Source organism: Salvelinus fontinalis, chromosome 4 (genome assembly GCF_029448725.1).
Source record: "Salvelinus fontinalis isolate EN_2023a chromosome 4, ASM2944872v1, whole genome shotgun sequence".
In the NCBI taxonomy this organism is placed as follows: Eukaryota; Metazoa; Chordata; class Actinopteri; order Salmoniformes; family Salmonidae; genus Salvelinus; species Salvelinus fontinalis.
The window spans coordinates 79,933,773-79,952,579 of NC_074668.1; the positions used below are offsets into that span (position 1 = coordinate 79,933,773).

Sequence of the window (18,807 nt, forward strand, 5' to 3'; positions counted from 1 at the left end):
GCCAAGTTGGTGTTTTTCTACAGCACTTCAATGGACTTTATTTCCCTGTTTTGTTTGTTTCAAAGTAACACATGAACACCATCATCTCATAGTGTTGATTCTCAGACTTTGATATAGGATCTGGATCTCCAGCAGCCCACAACATTGTGTTTAGGGATATGGTTGAGCAGGCGGTTGGGTTGTCGGACCTGGAGGTAAAGGGTGAAGCCAGACCCAGTGGAGTTAGAAGGTGAAGAGGCTTGAGCTCAGTGGGCTAACACAGTCGTCTTCTCTCCCTGTGTGTTTAGTGACGTGGTGGAGCAGCAGGCTGGAGGCCTATCAGACCTGGAGATCATCTCCCAGCCAGACCCAGTGGAGGAGCATGGTGTGCAGGAGATGGACCCGTCCTGCATGGCTCCTGTCCAGCTGGTCAGCTTCGGCTACAGGGACCTTCCTCTGGCCCACCTGGACCTCTCCCTGGCCGGATCACAGCTCCTCTCTAACCTGGATGAGGACGACAACAGGGAAGGGTGAGGCAATACAACTGTATTCATCCATTGAAAGACACTGACCGTACAGTAGGTAGCTATTGATTAGGGAAGGGAAGGGTCAGGCGCTGTGGCTTTATTTACAGACTTCAGCCATTACACCAATAGGTCCAAACCTTGCACGCATCTACAACGGTTCATAAGGGTTTGAAAAGATCTTGGGCAGACGTTTCTATTAATGACTTTCCACACCTTGGAAATGATCAATTCCCAATTATCCTCAGAAACGACCTGCTTCTGGTTTGAATGTGAGACGAAATGATGTAATTGAATATGGTATCATGTATAATTATGCAGTACATCAAGCATTTAACAGAGTGAAGGCTGGGAAGGAGGGCAGGAACACACCGCCATGTACAGTGTCAGTTATGCTAATGGTACATTGGCCAACACAGAGGGAGAAGTATGGATGATGTTCAATCTCACATGATACATTGGTCCTGTTTAACTCATAGCCAGTACTGTAGCTACAACACAGGGGATGTCCGTCAGTGATAAACGGATTCATATTTGCTATTTGGTCTCCATAAATTTCCTATGAGGGTCTAAATGCATCCCCTGAATGTACTGTGCTCTTTCAAGACCTATATTGCAACATCCATAGTTTACCTTACTTGTGACACTGCTAGTTCCATTTTCTACCCTTAACCAGAATTGTAAGGTGTTAGGTTGATGTGTGATGGATGAGGTCCCAGTCTATTTTAGCTGCCCTGTACGTCTGTTACTGTATGGTCTTAACAGATTGTCTCTTTCATTATACAGTAAAAACACGGTCCCTGTACGTCTGTTACTGTATGGTCTTAACAGATTGTCTCTTTCATTATACAGTAAAAACACGGTCCCTGTACGTCTGTTACTGTATGGTCTTAACAGATTGTCTCTTTCATTATACAGTAAAAACACGGTCCCTGTACGTCTGTTACTGTATGGTCTTAACAGATTGTCTCTTTCATTATACAGTAAAAACACGGTCCCTGTACGTCTGTTACTGTATGGTCTTAACAGATTGTCTCTTTCATTATACAGTAAAAACACGGTCCCTGCACGTCTGTTACTGTATGGTCTTAACAGATTGTCTCTTTCATTATACAGTAAAAACACGGTCCCTGCACGTCTGTTACTGTATGGTCTTAACAGATTGTCTCTTTCATTATACAGTAAAAACACGGTCCCTGTACGTCTGTTACTGTATGGTCTTAACAGATTGTCTCTTTCATTATACAGTAAAAACACGGTCCCTGTACGTCTGTTACTGTATGGTCTTAACAGATTGTCTCTTTCATTATACAGTAAAAACACGGTCCCTGTACGTCTGTTACTGTATGGTCTTAACAGATTGTCTCTTTCATTATACAGTAAAAACACGGCCCCTGTATTGCCGTATTGCAATGGCATCCTGTCCAGTAATAGTGACTCAGACCTGGGTCTTACTGTGAGTCCAGATAAACAACACCATATGCTTTGGCTTTACGATCCAGCATCCCAAACAGACACACACCTTCCCTTCCAAGCACTCCGTTTGACACCAGATCAGGTCTCACTCCACTAGGCTCAGTGTTCGCCAGCTATCAGCCGTGCCCCTTAAACAGATGGATCCTACAGACGCACAGTCAACAGTGGGCAGTGCAATGCTGACACTAACACATTACTGTTGTTGTCTCATCATGATGCTGTGAGCTCACAGGCTACATCTCTCGTTTGCCCCATTTTCATGTCAAAAGTGCAACACACTTCTAGCTACTCCCTGCTGCACAACAGAGAATGCCATGCCTATGTCACACTGTTTTTGTAGTTCTGCTTGTTGTGAAATCTGCTGGCTGTGTATGGGCCAAAACACAGGAATTGTCCATCATTGGTTTGAAGGTGATTTGACCTGTATGTTACCACAGCAGTACTACTTCAACTACATTACTGTCAGGGTCACTATTTCATATCCAAGTCATTAGTGCAAAATGGCTGCTTGTAAAAATCCTGTCAGTGGGAGTAGTAAAAGTTCTCATTCTCTACATGACATTTAATGAAATCCCATTTCCCATATAGAGCCATTATTGCATGGAACTCCGTTCCATCTCATATTGCTCAAGGGAACAGCAAACCTGGTTTGAAAAAACAGATAAAGCAACACCTCACGGCACAACGCCTCTCCCCTATTTGACCTAGATAGTTAGTATGTATGTATTGATATGTAGGCTACGTGTGCCTTTCGTATTTTGTTTTATTGATGTAGTTCTATCCTTGAGCTGTTCTTGTCTATTAATGTTCTGTATTATGTCATGTTTCATGTTTTGTGTGGACCCCAGGAAGACGGGGATCCTAATAAAAAACAACAACATTTAAATCCACGACGCAGGAACTTGTTCTATCTGGACTACACTTTAAATGGAACACCAATCATCATTATCAGGCGTTTGGTCCCTCCTCCCCTGGGTCGCTCCATTAGGATTCAGCATCAGAGGTGGCACTGGCTCCATAGTAAAGGACTCAAGGGTGAATCCCTGTTAAAGAAGGCTATTAGCCAGGTGATGGGAAGGTGTCAGTCAAACCTGTGTCCTCTAGGCCTGGGGGCACCATGGGTCAATTTCATTTGTATTTCCTTGATTCCTTGTGTCCTCTCACCTCTTTCGCAAAACTCATTGGAAGAGAAGGTCCGAGGTGAGGAACCTGCACTTGAGATTCACCCAATATTATTCTGTGGGTTTCAGCAGTGTTAGCTCCTGAATGCTTACGCACGTGCTTCTGTCTGCTTAATACCGTATCGATCAGCCCTCCTTGGACAACAGCAGCAAACCTCATTCCTCTTAGTGACCTTTAGTAGCACTATTTAATGGAGACACTCACTACTGTAGCAATACAGCCATAATATTGTATCATGTTTACAATTTGATTTGTGGTCCATGGTGGTCACTCTCTAGCCTTTGAGTGTCACAAACAATATAAAGTGTTTGACCTTTCAGTTTGAGTTTAGGAAGAACCCTTTTGGTTCAGGATTGACTGCTGTGGGAACAAGACCAAATTCTAAACAGAGAGAAAACCACCTTCATAAAGGAAATGGGAGGGAAATGTTCCTGCTTTATTGCCGTGGCTGCTGAATGATGAAGTGAAGCTGGGAGGAATAGAGACGCTGGCGGCATCAATAGCAGCAGTACAGGGAGGGGGTGGAAATCCAACATGGCCATCAAATTGATAATGTATCTCAGAGAGGAATGTGTCCTGTGGTCCACTGACTCTCTACAGAAAAGTGAATTGCCTTCCCTGTCTGCATTAGGTGGCTCATCTGCTCTTAGAGAGAGAGGGGTGTAGGGATGTACGGAGGGAGGGAGAAGAGGAGAGAGAGAGAGAGAGAGGGAGTGTGAGAGGGAAAGGGAGAGAGAGAGGGAGAGGGAGAGAGAGAGAGACTGTAATACACTGTAATACTGAATACTGTATCACTTACAGGAGCGTGTACTCTGAAATGAGAATCTCACAACAACACAATGTAGGTATTTCATCAAGAATGAGAGACAGTGGACAGTCATACTGAGTAGAACCCCTCTGATTTCAGTCAGCATGTATCATTCTCTGTATGATAACTGTCCTACATTTAGCAAAGGAAACGTTTATTGTAAATGTGAACATCTCATCTCCAAGAGGTCAATTAGAACCATGTCTCTTATAACTTTACTCTGTGAATAATGTGCAGGGATTGCAGGGCTTGATCGGGTACCAAACTTGACTTTGCTATCGTGTTCATTGCTGACTTCATGGGTACAGTGACCGTATGCAGCTAGTGTTTGATCCACAGAGGCTGTATTTTATCACTGTGCTGCAGCAAGAGGCTGGGTGTAGTTCAGTAGCAACCTCTAGTGGGGCTGAAGTGGTGGAGATTAATCAAGAGAAAGCCTCTCATGTCAACCTGCTGTGTGTGTGTGTGTGTGTGTGTGTGTGTGTGTGTGTGTGTGTGTGTGTGTGTGTGTGTGTGTGTGTGTGTGTGTCAATGGGCCTGGTCAAAGTACTGCACTACATAGGGACTTAGGGTGTCATTTGGGATTCAGCCTGTGATGAAGCACCTACCATCACCGACCGACGGCCATGTTTGTATATCATGGCCTGTAGCATTGTGAAGATGGAGCTGAACTTTCTGTTATCTCTCTCTTATCCACAGCCCCTACTCTACAGTCCCCCCTACTCTACAGTCCCCCCTACTCTACAGTCCCCCCTACTCTACAGTCCCCCCTACTCTAGTCCCTCCTACTCTACAGTCCCCCCTACTCTACAGTCCCCCCTACTCTACAGCCCCCCCACCTACTCTACAGCCCCCCCTACTCTACAGTCCCCCCTACTCTACAGCTCCCCCCTTCTATAGTCCCCCCTACTCTACAGCCCCCCCTACTCTACAGCCCCCCCTACTCTACAGCCCCCCCTACTCTACAGCTCCCCCCTACTCTAGTCCCCCCTACTCTACAGCCCCCCCTACTCTACAGCCCCCCCTACTCTACAGTCCCCCCTACTCTACAGCCCCCCCTACTCTACAGTCCCCCCTACTCTACAGCCCCCCCCTACTCTACAGCCCCCCCTACTCTAGAGCCTCCCCTACTCTACAGCCCCCCCTACTCTACAGCTCCCCCCTACTCTACAGTCCCCCCTACTCTACAGCCCCTCCTACTCTACAGCCCCCCCCTACTCTACAGCCCCCCCTACTCTACAGCCCCCCCTACTCTAGAGCCCCCCCTACTCTACAGCCCCCCTACTCTACAGTCCCCCCTACTCTACAGTCCTCCCACTCCACTCCACAGCCCTTACACATGCGGATTCAGACTACAGGCAATTCACTCACACACACACACACACACACACACACACACACACACACACACACACACACACACACACACACACACACACACACACACACACACACACACACACACACACACACACACACACACACACGTGCGCACACACACACCGCAGACAGAGAGAAAGCGAGGGCAGACACACACGCTCTCTGGCTGCAGTACGTAGTGATTGTTATCTAATCGTCTGTAATCATGGTTCACTTCATATTCAAGTTTATGTCTGCCTGTCACATTTCATTAGGACTAGCACAGCTCCTTCAGTGGTGCCTTCCAACATCCAGATAGGCTCTCTCTTTGTCTCTCTATCTGCAGAGCATTCTCTCTCTCTCTCTCTCTCTCTCTCTCTCTCTCTCTCTCTCTCTCTCTCTCTCTCTCTCTCTCTCTCTCCCTCTCTCTATCTGCAGAGCATTCTCTCTCTCTCTCTCTCTCTCTCTCTCTCTCTCTCTCTCTCTCTCTCTCTCTCTCTCTCTCTCTCTCTCTCTCTCCCTCTCTCTATCTGCAGAGCATTCTCTCTCTCTCTCTCTCTCCCTCTCTCTATCTGCAGAGCATTCTCTCTCTCTCTCTCTCTCCCTCTATCTGCAGAGCATTCTCTCTCTCTCTCTCTCTCCCTCTATCTGCAGAGCATTCTCTCTCTCTCTCTCTCTATCTGCAGAGCTTTCTCTCTCTCTCTCTCTCTCTCTCTCTCTCTCTCTCTCCATCTTTCTCTCTCTTTTCATATATCTCTGTCTATGTCTGTCCTCTCTCTGCAGAAAAATCTCCCGATTGCTGAATATCAGAGTGTTAAATGTTAATAAAATGCCTTGAGTTTATCCCTAGACCTTATTCCCCTCCTGTCAAACACACTCATTCAGACATAACATATCTCAATGGACAAAAAGTTACAGAGGAACCATGCAGGAACCTTTGGTTTGGTATGCATGAGTCCCTGTTTCTGTGAGGAAGGATGGAAAAGGCCCACACGTGCATGCAGGAGGTTGGTTTTACTGTAAGCACACTGCGCTGTTATAATGTAGCATATCTATCAGTAGGCAGGAGGCGTGGGCGACATTGGGGGAGGTGGTTGTTTTTAGCTAGCTTCAGGGGGAAGTTACAGTGTTAGCAGTTTTGGAACACACACACACACACACACACACACACACACACACACACACACACACACACACACACACACACACACACACACACACACACACACACACACACACACACACACACACACACACACACACACACAGAGGCCATGGTAAGTGGAGCTCAGTTATTAATAGAGTTGAGGTCATCCATCTTCCTGTCTAACCAGGAAGTGCCTCCCGTTCGGAGGATCAAGGTGGCGTGGGACGGACTTGTGTTCAGCACTTTCATCGCACTCCCCCTCTCTCTTCTCTCTCTCTCTCTGTTTTTTCTCTTTCACACTCTCTCTCCCTCTTTCTCTGTCTCTCTCTGTTTCTCTCTCAGCAGTCAAGCTGTTTTTGTTTGTTGTTGCTTTTTTCTGTAGGTGTCTTTTGTGTGGGTGTTTTTGTGTGGGTGTTTTTGTGTTTCAGCTTAACTTGGGTGGTATGTTGTCCATGCTAGAGGAGCATTGGGTAGCTTACTATGGAGTCAAACAGAATGGGTGCAAAAAACACACACACCACGGCACACACAACGTTACCGGAATGATGTCATCTCCCAGATCACTGACCAGCGTGCGGTTGGATGCCAGACATGGGTGGTATCGGGAGCAGAAGCATATGTCGCTGATCTCACCGCTGTGAATATGTGATCCGAGCTCAGAGAGGGACTGGGACTGGGAGCACTCTGCTGCAGGGCCAGATGGCCCATCTAAATGCAGTGTCCTGGTGGTACTGGAGGAAGAGGAGGAAACATAACATCCCATAAAAACATCCCTCTCTTCATGGCCATTACACCAGTCCAGGTCCAAGAGTCCAAATATTCCATATAGGAAATAATGATTTGGTTGGCCCATTTTCCCATTTTCATATTTTAGTTGATCCTGGTAGTCCCTTCTAGTCCCACAACAAAGTGCATTCTATCCTGAGTGATTACTTAAAGCCATTATGGCATTGAGGACTTTGTTTTTCTCTCAGATAGATAACTCTAATACAAATCAGTCACAGTGACTGGCTAGGAGTGCAGAATGTTAAAGTACTACTTTGTGGCATTAAGCATTCTCTGGATTCGTAACCGGGCCGGCCAATTTGGACTGATGAAATGAAAGAGCAGAGGATGTTGTCTTCAGCCACCATGGGAATTACCAGCCAGAGACCTTGTTATCTCCTGGAGACATCTGTCTGTCTGTCTGCCCAAGGGAGGACTACAGACAAGTGGTTCTGGGCCTGGACAGAGCTGAGGTGGAGAGTTGGGGGTGTATTCGTTAAACAGCTACTCTCTCTCGCTCTCTCTACACACATACTGTATATCACAATGCACTCCTGTACTTCCTGTTCACCCATGACTGCGTGGCCACGCACGTCTCCAACTCAATCATTAAGTTTGCAGACGACACAACAGTGGTAGGCCTGATTACCAACAATGACGAGACATGAAGGAAGTGAGGATGCCTGGCAGAGTTGTGCCAGAAAAAATAAATAAAATGAGACATCAGAGGGAGCACTCCCTCATCCATATCGACGGGGCCGCAGTGGAGAAGGTGCAACTGCTCCGCCTACAACCGCAAGGCTCTCCAGAGGGTAGTGAGGTCTGCATAACGCATCACCGGGGGCAAACTACCTGCCCTCCAGGACACCTACAGCACCCGATGTCACAGGAAGGCCACTAAGATCATCAAGGACAACAACCACCCGAGCCACTGCCTGTTCACCCCGACATCATCCAGAAGGCGAGGTCAGTATAGGTGCATCAAAGCTGGGACCGAGAGACTGAAAAACAGCTTCTATCTCAAGGCCATCAGACTGTTAAATAGCCATCACTAACATTGAGTGGCTGCTGCCAACATACTGACTCAAATCTCTAGCCACGTTAATAATTAAAACTTGGATGTAATAAATGTATCACTAGTCACTTTAAACAATGCCACTTTATATAATGTTTACATACCCTACATTACTCATCTCATATGTATATACTGTACTCTATACCATCTACTGCATCTTGCCTATGCCGTTCGGCCATCACTCATTCATATATTTTTATGTACATATTCTTATTCATTCCTTTACACTTGTGTGTATAAGGTAGTTGTTGTGAAATTGTTAGATTACTTGTTAGATATTACTGCATGGTCGGAACTAGAAGCACAAGCATTTCGCTACACTCGCATTAACATCTGCTAACCATGTGTATGTGACAAATAAAATTTTATTTGACATATTGCGTTATTTTATGGCTGGTTATGACACCTACATAAATGTGAAAAACCCACAAAAACTACCACACATGACAAAACATTACATTTCACCAGAGCCTACATGTCAACAGTATGTTTATGTTATAACATTTTGGGGGAAATTGACCATGTTAAATTATCATTGTAATTGCGTACACATTGATGTCAGACGTGCACCTACCCCAATGCTCTGTTGCTGATGACTGGGGTGAATGCAGGAGTAGATTTCAGGAGCAGGACAAGACACCCTCTTTTTGACTGATGACTGACATCAGGGCATGTACGTGATAGGCCTATCTGGCTTATATGATTATGATGGTCATAATGCTTCTTGACAATGTCATAAAGTGTATTTTCTTAGTCCAAGTAAAGTGACACAGGATGGTCATAATGCTTCGTGGCAGTGTCATAAAATGTATTTTCTACAAGTTATTTAAAATTTAATGAAAAAAACATGACTGTAAAGAATTCATTACAACAACAACAAAGGATTTAAGAAACAAACTTTCAGGCGAAAGGAAACATCTTGTCAGGGAAAAAACTCATTTGAATAAATGTGGGTTTTGACACTCTTATGTAGGTGTCATAACCAGCCATAGAATAACACAATATATGTCACAACAGGTGTAACTATATGGGTCATGTCAGTGTTATGACCACATTCTGACAAGTTATGTCAGCTGTTGACATATGACATGGTTATGACTGTCATAAAGTGTTATGACACTGGGTGTCAAGTGAAGTGTTGCCAAAATTTGATTTGATTTGAATGTTGAGATTAAACTTTACCGTAGTTGTGTTTTGCTGAGTCTCTTAACTGTCCTACCTCTGCATATGTAGACAAATGCTATAGGAAGTCTCCAAGGATATATGTGAGTGTTTCTGAGATTGTACGGTTTCAACACCTTATCCAACACATGGAGTATAGGCTAATCAGTGCAGAGCCCACAACAGGCCCTCCAAATAGACCCAGCCTCCCCGCTCTGTATCCACATCCTGCCCCCCCCCCAATTGGGCCCAGATTGAATCACCTTGACAGGAGGGAAGAGGCAGAGAGAGCCATGGCAGCGGTGGTGGTTGATATTCACAGACATGCAAAGTGTGAGATTGCTTTTCTGGCTAAGAGGGAAAGAGATCAACTGTCCTGGGAAAAACCTATTAGCTCAGAGCAGCTTGTCAGCTTCACTCCAGACGCAGGTAGATCTATCTCACTTTAACCTGTATTAAAAGGCTATTTCTCAGGCAAAGAACATCTTGAATTTTAAAGCGTATTTTTCTGCAGTGGGTGAAGTGAAACTCCCCTGGCTGGATCATGAACAGGGTGTGTGTTGAGGATTGAGAGTGTGATCAGGACTTGGTCTCAAAAACCCAGAACTAAAATCTTGCGTAATTGTGTCAGATGCTTGATGAATTCTGGGGGGAGATACAGTATGTTAGAAAACATGCTACAATGAGGAGCAGAAGCAGGGTGGTACCCCTCTTCTGCAAGTTTCGGGCAAGTCTATGGGCCAAATCTTCCCCTTCTGAAATTCTAAAGCTGTGAGCACCTGCGAAGTCTTGATTTGTCCAAATGATCAGTGAGGAAAAATCTGTGCACCGGAACAAAGTTCCTCATTAGTTGTCGCATCCCACAGTCTGTTGACAGAAGCTACGATACCATTTATGTTACATGCGTCTGTCCACGAGAGATTAGGATCGCGTAAAGTTTGATAGAGGTGAGGGACGTACGTATGTCAAAGTCATATGAGTTTTTGAACCTTGATATCAAGTGACACTACAACTGGGTGGTTTGATTTCTGAATGATGATTGGTATACACAATAGCATTTATATTAGAATTAAGCAATAAGGACCTCAGGGGTTTGTGGTATATGGCCAATACACTACGGCTAAGGGCTATATCCAGGCACTCTGCGTTGCGTCGTGTTCAAGAACAGCCCTCTTTCTCTCTCTCGCAGCGTGCATAGAGTTCCACATGTTTTATTCCGATGAAACTCACAAACAAAAATAACAAAGAGCAACAAAACGTGAAGCTATGTAGTGCTCGCAGGCAACTAGACATAGACAAGATCCCACAAACTAAAGGTGGGAAAAAAGGCTGCCTAAGTATGATCCCCAATCAGAGACAACGATAGACAGCTGCCTCTGATTGGAAACCATACCAGGCCAAACAAAGAAATAGGAAAACTAGAATGCCCACCCTAGTCACACCCTGACCTAACCAAAATAGAGAATTAAAAGGATCTCTAAGGTCAGGACATGACACTCTTCTCACTTTTCCCCTACATCCACTCTTGTTATCTCACCCTCTTTTTTCTCCCTATATCCATCCAAATGTACTCAGAGAAAAAATATACCCTTCTTTTACACATTTACCTGTTGATGCATCCAGAATGACCTTCTACACCTCCCACCAAGTGCCACACAGGTCGAGGGTAGTCAAGGGCTATTTTACTATTCTCTACACTACAGATGAGTGGATTTTTTTTCTCATTTTATTTGTTACACTGTTTTGATATTGAATACTGCACTGTTGGGTAGGGCTCACAAGTTAAGCATTCACTGTACCTGTGCATTTGACAATACAACTTGAAACTTGATCATCCTCAACCCAGATCATCTTCATTGTTAGCCATGTTAACAAGTCTCAGGAGCAGGACTCATTGTTGTGTGTTGCTCTGCTAAATAAATAGAATTGTGCCCCTGTGGGCTGCTTGTGTCACGGCCGTTTAAAGGAGTGGACCAAGGTGCATTGCGATTTGAATAATTATTTTAATTCCACGAAGAACACTTAACAAACTAACAACCGAAACGTGCCGCCAACGTAGTGCTCACAGGCAACTAAACATGGACAACTACCCACCAAACCAACATGGAAAATGGCAACCTAAATAGGATCCCCAATCAGAGACAACGATAAACAGCTGTCTCTGATTGGGAACCCACTCAGGCCACCATAAACCTACTACCCCTAGACAATACAAAATCCCCATAGATAACAAAAAACCTTAGACAAGACAAAACCCCTAGACAATACAAAAACTAAACAAACCACCCATTGTCACATCCTGACCTAACCAAATAATAAAGAAAGCAAATATAACTAAAGTCAGGGCGTGACAGCTTGGAACACTAATTCACTAACCCTATAGGAGAGATACCACTGTAGTTACTATAACAACAACTGGATTACAGAGGGGCAGGGTTGACTCCAACCCAGGCTGAGAAACAATCATTATTATTCATTATACAGTAGGATTGATATAGTTCTAATAGTAACTGTCCATTTTAATTGCTAGAATATATACATTTTCCTATTTGATATTAATATGAATTAATCAGTATTAGTCAGGTAATCATTTGTCTCATCAATAGTTTATACATAACCTTATAAATAGCCTTTTTACAATGTAATATTTCCTTAAGTTTGATAGTCCTGAAAACTCACCTAGACTTATGTACTCTTTCTGTTTGTCAGTTTCAGGCTGAGGTTGTCATGATCAGTGGTGCCTAAGTATCAGTAATGGGGAATCTTTCAAATGTAAAAGTAATTACCTGCGATCTCAACACATCTCTGATACTCAGTATATATTTTGTGCTTAGTTGGTATTCACCTCTCCACGCTTGCTTTAGTAGAAACCTTTGTGTGTGGGCCCAGGCAGCGAAACCTAGCTGGCGGGAACATTTGTTTTTGTGGGGAGCAGTTTGAGAGGCACGCCACCCTGCCATGGTTGACTGTTCATATTTGTCAGGTGAGATTGAATTTGGAATCAGCCAAGGGGGGAGTAAGTTGTCATTAGGACTGGAAGTTTTAGTTCACTGCCTGCGAGGGAGGAAGTTTTCATTCACTGCCCTGTGAGGGTGGAAGGTTTAGTTCACTGCCATGTGAGGGTGGATGGTTTAGTTCACTGCCCTGTGAGTGTGGATGGTTTAGTTCACTGCCAAGTGAGGGTGGATGGTTTAGTTCACTGCCCTGTGAGGGAGGAAGGTTTTGTTCACTGCCCTGTGAGGGAGGAAGGTTTGGTTCACTGCCCTGTGAGGGAGGAAGGTTTAGTTCACTGCCCTGTAAGGGAGGAAGGTTTTGTTCACTGCCCTGTGAGGGTGGACGGTTTAGTTCACTGCCATGTGAGGGTGGATGGTTTAGTTCACTGCCCTGTGAGGGTGAATGGTTTAGTTCACTGCCATGTGAGGGTGTATGGTTTAGTTCACTGCCCTGTGAGGGAGGAAGGTTTTGTTCACTGCCCTGTGAGGGAGGAAGGTTTGGTTCACTGCCCTGTGAGGGAGGAAGGTTTAGTTCACTGCCCTGTGAGGGAGGAAGGTTTTGTTCACTGCCCTGTGAGGGTGTATGGTTTAGTTCACTGCCATGTGAGGGTGTATGGTTTAGTTCACTGCCCTGTGAGGGAGGAAGGTTTTGTTCACTGCCCTGTGAGGGAGGAAGGTTTTGTTCACTGCCCTGTGAGGGAGAAAGGTTTAATTCCCTGCCCTGTGAGGGAGAGAGATTTAGTTCACTGCTCTGTGAGGGAAGAAGTTTTGGTTCTCTGCCCTGTGAGGAAGGTTTAGTTCACTGCCCTGTGAGGGAGGAAGTTTTGTTCACTACCCTGTGAGGGAGGAAGTTTTGGTTCTCTGCCCTGTGATGGAGGAAGTTTTGGTTCTCTGCCCTGTGAGGGAGGAAGTTTTGTTCACTGCCCTGTGAGGGAGGAGGCCCCTGTTCTTTCCTCAATGCTATATGGCTATTGTGTATTACACTCTCTCTCTCTCTCTCTCTCTCTCTCTCTCTCTCTCTCTCTCTCTCTCTCTCTCTCTCTCTCTCTCTCTCTCTCTCTCTCTCTCTCTCTCTCTCTCGCACACACTCTAACACTCTGACTAACATTGAAATGCAAACAGAAAAAATATAAATAATAACACAAGGAATAAATACACAATGAGTAACGATAACTTGGCTAAATACACGAGTACCAGTACCGAGTCGATGTACAGGGGTACGAGGTAATTGAGGTCGATATGTACATTTAGGTAGGGATAAAGTGACTAGGCAACAGGATAGATAGTAAACAGTAACAGCAGCGTATGTGATGAGTCAAAAGAGTGCAATGCAGATAGTCTGGGTAGCTATTTGTTAACTATTTACAGTAACTAGCTATTTAGCAGTCTTACGGGTTGGAGGTAGATGCTGTTCAGGGTCCTGTTGGTTCCAGACTTGGTGCATCGGTACCGCTTGCCATGCAGAAGCAGAGACAACAGTCTATGACTTGGCTGGAGTCTTTGACCGTTTTTAGGGTCTTCCTCTGACACCGCATGGTATAGAGGTCCTGGAAGGCTGGGAGCTCGGCCCCAGTGATGTACTAGGCTGTACGCACTACCTTCTGTAGCGCCTTCTGTCGGATGCCAAGCAGTTGCCATACCAAGAGGTGATGCAGCATGTCCAGATGCTCTCAATGGTGCAGCTATATACCTTTTTGAGGATCTGAGGGCACATGCCAAATCTTTTCAACCTCCTGGGGGGAAGAGGCGTTATCGTGCCCTTTTCATGACTGTGTCGGTGTGCGTGGACCATAATAATTCCTTAGTGATGTGGACACCGATAAACTTGAAGCTCTCGACCTGCTCCACTACAGCCCGTCGATGTGGATGGGGGCGTGCTCGGCCCTCCGTTTCCTGTAATCCACGATCAATTCCTTTGTCTTGCTGACATTGTGGGAGAGGTTCTTGTCCTGGCACCGTACTGCCAGGTCTCTGACCTCCTTCCTGTAGGCTGTGTCATCGTCGTCGGTGATCAGGCCTACCACCATCGTGTCATCTGCAAACTTAATGAAGGTGTTAGAGTTGTGCGTGGCCACGCAGTCGTGGGTGAACAGAGAGTACAGGAGGGGACTAAGCACGCACCCCTGAGGGGCCCCTGTTTTGAGGGTCAGATTGGATGTTTTTTGCTACCCTCACCACCTGGGGGCGGCCTGTCAGGAAGTCCAGGATCCAGTTGCAGAAGGAGGTGTTTAATCCCAGGGTCTTTAATTTAGTAATGATCTTAAGCTTCAGTTAGTCAGAAGTTGGACTCTATACATTATCAAAGGGGCCTGCTCCGCGCCACAGCAGCAATGAGATTTGTGCTAGCTGAAGGATTGTTTATGAATTTGAATGCCATAATATATTTCAGAGAAAGGCTTCTAGTCAATACAATACCTCAAGAAGTTCAGTTCAGTGAAATACTTCTGAGTTGGTCCTCAATTGTTCTCTCTCTCTCTCTCTCTCTTTCTTCACTCGGGAGCCAGTGAGTAGGTCTATATTTCCTGGAATGATCTAAAAGGTCACTTCCTGATAATGTGTTTGAAGGGAAGGAAGGGAGGAAAGGGAAATGAAGGCAGCTCAATCCTCCTGTTCCCCCTGATTTTGCTGTGATGCTTGAGCAAATAGACTCTTATACAAATCATCTGTGATTGGCTGATAAGGACTGTTCTAATCCGAGCCCTGATGAAGGCAAATAGGAGATCAGAGAGAGAGAGAGGTGGTGTATCATCTGCTGCAGTCAGTCAGTGTGTGTAGGAGTTGCAGTCCTTTATCATGGACCGTCTGCACTCTGAGGGAGGGATGTTGGCTGATTGCTGTGTTTAGCACCACACTCCTTGCCCGCTCCGCTCGGTCATATTGATAGCATGATTTAATCTACCTCCTCTGTTTCCCTGTCCAGCCCGGTTCAATCTCCTCCCCACCAGGGCTCCACTGATGCCTTTATCAACCTGTCCTAAGCGGACGTGTGAAGAGGGAGAGAGATGGAGTGAGCGACAGAAACAGAGAGAGACAGGAAGAGAGCATCATAGAAAGAGATAGAGGGAGAGTGCATGAGAGAGAGAGAGAGATAGAGAGAGAGAGAGAGAGAGAGAGAGAGAGAGAGAGAGAGAGAGAGAAGCGAGAGAGAGAGAGAGAGAGGAGAGAGAGAGAGAGAGAGAGAGAGAGAGAGAGAGAGAGAGAGAGAGAGAGAGAGAGAGAGAGAGAGAGAGAGGAGAGAGAGAGAGAGAGAGAGAGAGAGAGAGAGAGAGAGAGAGAGAGAGAGAGAGAGAGAGAGAGAGAGAGAGAGAGAGAGAGAGAGAGAGAGAGAGAGAGGAGAGCGCGAGAGAGAGAGAGAGAGAGAGAGAGAGAGAGAGAGAGAGAGAGAGAGAGAGAGAGAGAGAGAGAGAGAGAGAGAGAGAGAGAGAGAGAAATAATGCATGAAAGAGAGAGGGTGAGAGAGTGTCAGAGTGTGTTCCTTTGGGACATCCATGTCCAGACATGAGTTAAGGACATAGGTGCTGTCCATATTTAGGCTGTCTGGTGTGTCATTGTTTGTTGATTCCTCAGAGTGTAGCCTATGTGATGTCATGTCCATGATGAACCCCTTTCTGCAGGCCCTCGTCTGTGACATAGTCTGGTGTTGGTCCTTCCTTGAGCGGATGAGAGAAGAGGACTCGATTCAATCCGTTTCGCGGAAGTTCAGTGCTATAGCGTGATTGAAATTTAAAGGCATTCACAGTAAACGCTGGGTCCGCTCAATCAGAAATAAGTAATTGTAATGTACAGGTAACTGCCAAAATAATGGAAACACTTGAGTAAATGTGAGATACAAAGTATATTGAAAGCAGGTGCTTCCACACAGGTGTGGTTCCTGAGTTAATTAAGTAGTTAACAGCGCATCATGTTTTGGGTCTTGTATAAAAATGTTGGGCAGGCCATTGTTTTGGCTACCATGGCTATGGCCCCATAGGATGACAATGGCCCCATCCACAGGGCACGAGTGGTCACTGAATGGTTTGGTAACTGAATGGTTTGATGAGCATGAAAACGATGTAAACGATATGCCATGGCCATCTCAGTCACCAGAACTCAACACAATTGAACACTTACTGTATGGGAGATTCTGGAGTGGCGCCTGAGACAGCTTTTCCACCATCATAAAATAAAACACAAAAATATGGGATTTCTTGTGGACGAATGGTGTCGCATCCTTCCAATAGTGTTCCAGACACTTGTAGAATCTCTGCTAAGGTGCATTGACGCTGTTCTGGGTCGTGGTGGCCTAACACCCTATTAAGACACTACGTTGGTGTTTCCTTTATTTTGGCAGTTACATGTAGTTACTCTTATGCAGTTTTTGCAGTTATTTTAAAGTACCATTTCTCCTTTAGTAATGAGGCCCTGAAGTGTTTTTCAGCACATTCAGCTTGTGAACAGAGTCATTTCTCTTTAATACTTTGTTTTACTACTCCTACTCAAGGCTTTTTATTGTTTGGGAGAAATGATCATATTTTATCCTCTCTGCGGAGGGCAGTATAAATGAACTATGAAACGATGCGTTCCTGAGATGGACTTTAATGTAGAATATAACTGCAGAGAATTGTCCCAAAGCAAATCAATGCAACCCCTTCAACTGTCAAGTAAGGTCACCACCAGATGTTAGAAAGTCAAATGTTACACAATGGTGTGTAGGTCTATATCCATGAACTAAAGACAATACATCACTTTCACAGCTGGAGCCTTTTTGATGGGAAAAATCGAATCAAATCAAACTTTTTTGTCACATGCGCCGAATACAACAAGTGTAGACTTTACCGTGAAATTCTTACTTACAAGTCCTTAACCAACAGTGCAGTTCAAGAAAAGTTAAGAAAATATTTACCAAGTAGACTAAAATAAAAAGTAATACTAAAAAGTATCACAATAAGAATAACAATAATGAGGTTATATACAGGGGGTACCAGTACCGAGTCAGTGTGCGGGGGTACAGGTTAGTTGAGGTAATTTGTACATGTAGGTGGGGGTGAAGTGACTATGCATAGATAATAAACAGCGAGTAGCAGCAGTGTACAAAAGGGAGGGTGGGGGGTCAATGTAAATTGTCCCGTGGTGATTTTATTAATTGTTTAGCAGTCTTATGGCTTGGGGGTAGAAGCAGTTGAGGAGCCTTTTGGTCCTAGACTTGGCGCTCCGGTACCGCTTGCCGTATGGTAGCAGAGAAAACAGTCTAAAACTTGGGTGACTGGAGTCTCTGACAATTTTATGGGCTTTCCTCTGACACCGCCTATTATACACTGCTCAAAAAAATAAAGGGAACACTTAAACAACACAATGTAACTCCAAGTCAATCACACTTCTGTGAAATCAAACTGTCCACTTAGGAAGCAACACTGATTGACAATAAATTTCACATGCTGTTGTGCAAATGGAATAGACAAAAGGTGGAAATTATAGGCAATTAGCAAGACACCCCCCAAAACAGGAGTGATTCTGCAGGTGGTGACCACAGACCACTTCTCAGTTCCTATGCTTCCTGGCTGATGTTTTGGTCACTTTTGAATGCTGGCGGTGCTCTCACTCTAGTGGTAGCATGAGACGGAGTCTACAACCCACACAAGTGGCTCAGGTAGTGCAGTTCATCCAGGATGGCACATCAATGCAAACTGTGGCAAAAAGGTTTGCTGTGTCAACCCAGCAGCAGGACCGCTACCTCCGCCTTAGTGCAAGGAGGTGCACTACCAGCACCCTGCAAAATGACCTCCAGCAGGCCACAAATGTGCATGTGTCTGCTCAAACGGTCAGAAACAGACTCCATGAGGGTGGTATGAGGGCCCGACGTCCACAGGTGGGGGTTGTGTTTACAGCCCAACACCGTGCAGGACGTTTGGCATTTGCCAGAGAACACCAAGATTGGCAAATTCGCCACTGGCGCCCTGTGCTCTTCACAGATGAAAGCAGGTTCACACTGAGCACATGAGCACATGTGACAGACGTGACAGAGTCTGGAGACGCCGTGGAGAACGTTCTGCTGCCTGCAACATCCTCCAGCATGACCGGTTTGGCGATGGGTCAGTCATGGTGTGGGGTGGCATTTCTTTGTGGGGCCGCACAGCCCTCCATGTGCTCGCCAGAGGTAGCCTGACTGCCATTAGGTACCGAGATGAGATCCACAGACCCCTTGTGAGACCATATGCTGACACATGCACATTTGTGGCCTGCTGGAGGTCATTTTGCAGGGCTCTGGCAGTGCACCTCCTTGCACTAAAGCGGAGGTAGCGGTCCTGCTGCTGGGTTGTTGCCCTCCTACGGCCTCCTCCACGTCTCCTGATGTACTGGCC

At 45.5% G+C, this 18,807-nt stretch overlaps 1 protein-coding gene across 3 annotated transcripts in view; it reads left to right on the forward strand.

Annotated features, from left to right (window-relative positions):
* The window catches only part of LOC129854491 (transmembrane protein 266-like), a 59,340-nt gene that overhangs the window by 13,284 nt on the left and 27,249 nt on the right, over positions 1-18,807 (forward strand). For all 3 annotated transcript variants that reach the window (XM_055921582.1, XM_055921583.1, XM_055921584.1), the window contains exon 3: positions 288-509. In XM_055921582.1, coding sequence (XP_055777557.1) covers positions 288-509 — 222 coding nt within the window. The remainder of the gene's footprint in view (positions 1-287; positions 510-18,807) is intronic.